Source organism: Aplysia californica, unplaced genomic scaffold, assembly GCF_000002075.1.
Source record: "Aplysia californica isolate F4 #8 unplaced genomic scaffold, AplCal3.0 scaffold00082, whole genome shotgun sequence".
NCBI lineage: Eukaryota > Metazoa > Mollusca > Gastropoda > Aplysiida > Aplysiidae > Aplysia > Aplysia californica.
The window spans coordinates 1,676,054-1,677,700 of record NW_004797352.1 but is presented as its reverse complement, the minus strand read 5'-3'; the positions used below and the strand labels follow the sequence as shown (position 1 = coordinate 1,677,700).

At 43.2% G+C, this 1,647-nt stretch overlaps 1 protein-coding gene across 1 annotated transcript in view; it reads left to right on the top strand.

The window, feature by feature from the left end:
• Window positions 1–1,647, top strand: part of LOC106011269 (E3 ubiquitin-protein ligase RSP5) — a gene marked incomplete in the record, with an annotated part of 29,213 nt that overhangs the window by 7,912 nt on the left and 19,654 nt on the right. The window contains 1 exon segment of the mRNA XM_035968786.1: window positions 27–185. Within this exon segment, the coding sequence (XP_035824679.1) occupies window positions 27–185 (159 nt within the window).

The window sequence follows — 1,647 nt, the reverse complement described above, 5'->3', positions numbered from 1 at the left end:
TCAATCCCTGTGTTGTCCTCACCTAGACTCGGAGCAGCATCCCTGCGGTGGACGTGACGGACAGTTCCTTCCTGTCCAGCCGAGAGGCGAGCACCCACCAACCGTCCCCGCGACCCCCGCCACACCGACCGACACAGACACCGGCCCCACCGCACAAATACCTCACCCTGCAGGCCCCGCCCAAGGTACGGGAGACTGATGGGTCATGGAAATAACATTGATAACAATAACCATAATGATAATGATAGTGACAATTATAACAATAACGATAATGATAACGATAATGACATTGATAACAATAACAATAATGATCATGATAATGACATTGATAATGATAACAATAGCGATAATGATAATGACAATGATAAGATGGTAAATGTGCCTCCTATGGCGAGAGAGATGAGCCTAGTTGAGATAGAAGAGACAACTGCAGTTTCTGAGGCTCCTGAATAGACATAAAGGTCGTGAACATCTAGCTCTCGCTGGCAGCACTGACGGCAAACGAGGCAGGGGTAGGCCCAGAACAACCTACTTGGAGAGCCTAAACAGATGGCTGATGGGGAAAGATGAGGAGAATTAAGTAGCTATTCTGAGAGCATCCAAGCTAAGAAATGAATGGCGAACCATGATCGCCGATGTCTGTCACAGATCGGACACTTGTAGAAAATGAGCAATAGTAGAAGACGCCACGTATGTTACATTTTGCCCGGTACTGGTCGACATTGTAGGTCCTCTGATGGACGCTCGTGGGGCAGGATGTGTCCAACGTGGGCCGGGAAATGTCCGTTACTGTTACAGCGAGTGTGCTGAACTTGTCAATGTTCTTCCCTCTGTTGTAACATTTTCCCCGAGTACCGTGTGAGATTGATGTTGTGAAACTGTTGTCATTTCTGGTTTTGCACGACCTTTTTATGCACCGTTTTTGGTCGTTTTTGTCGCATGTGCTGTGTATTCATTTGTGACTGAGATGGCATTTGATGCACCTATATTATAATAGTAATAATAATTTTGATATTATAATAATAATATGATAATAATGACAAGTAGATTTGTACAATGCCCAACTTTTTGTACGAACTTTCTAACTGAACTTTTCAAAAATAATTTAAATGATAGTAATAGTGATAATGATAATGATACAAATGATGATGATAGTAATGATAATAACAACATGATGATGATGATGATGATAACGGGACTGCCAATAATGTTACATTCTTGTAAAACGGGTGACATTTGCATGACAATGTTGAACTCTTTTCAATCTTGGAGCACTTGGTATGTTTTCCTTCTGCACGGCTGGTGAGGATTCTGTATGTGTGTGTGTGTGTGTGTATGTGTGTGTGTGTGTATGTGTGTGTGTGTGTATGTGAGGATTCTGTGTGTGTGTATGTGAGGGTTCTCTGTGTGTGTGTGTGTGTGTGTGTGTATGTGTGTGTGTGTATGTGAGGATTCTGTGTGTGTGTATGTGAGGGTTCTCTGTGTGTGTGTGTGTGTGTGTGTGTATGTGTGTGTGTGTGTATGTGAGGATTCTGTGTGTGTGTAGGTGAGGGTTCTGTGTGTGTATGTAGGTATGTATGTGTGTGTGTATGTGTAGTGTGTGTATGTGAGGGTTCTGTGTGTGTGTGTGTGTGTGTGTGTGTACGT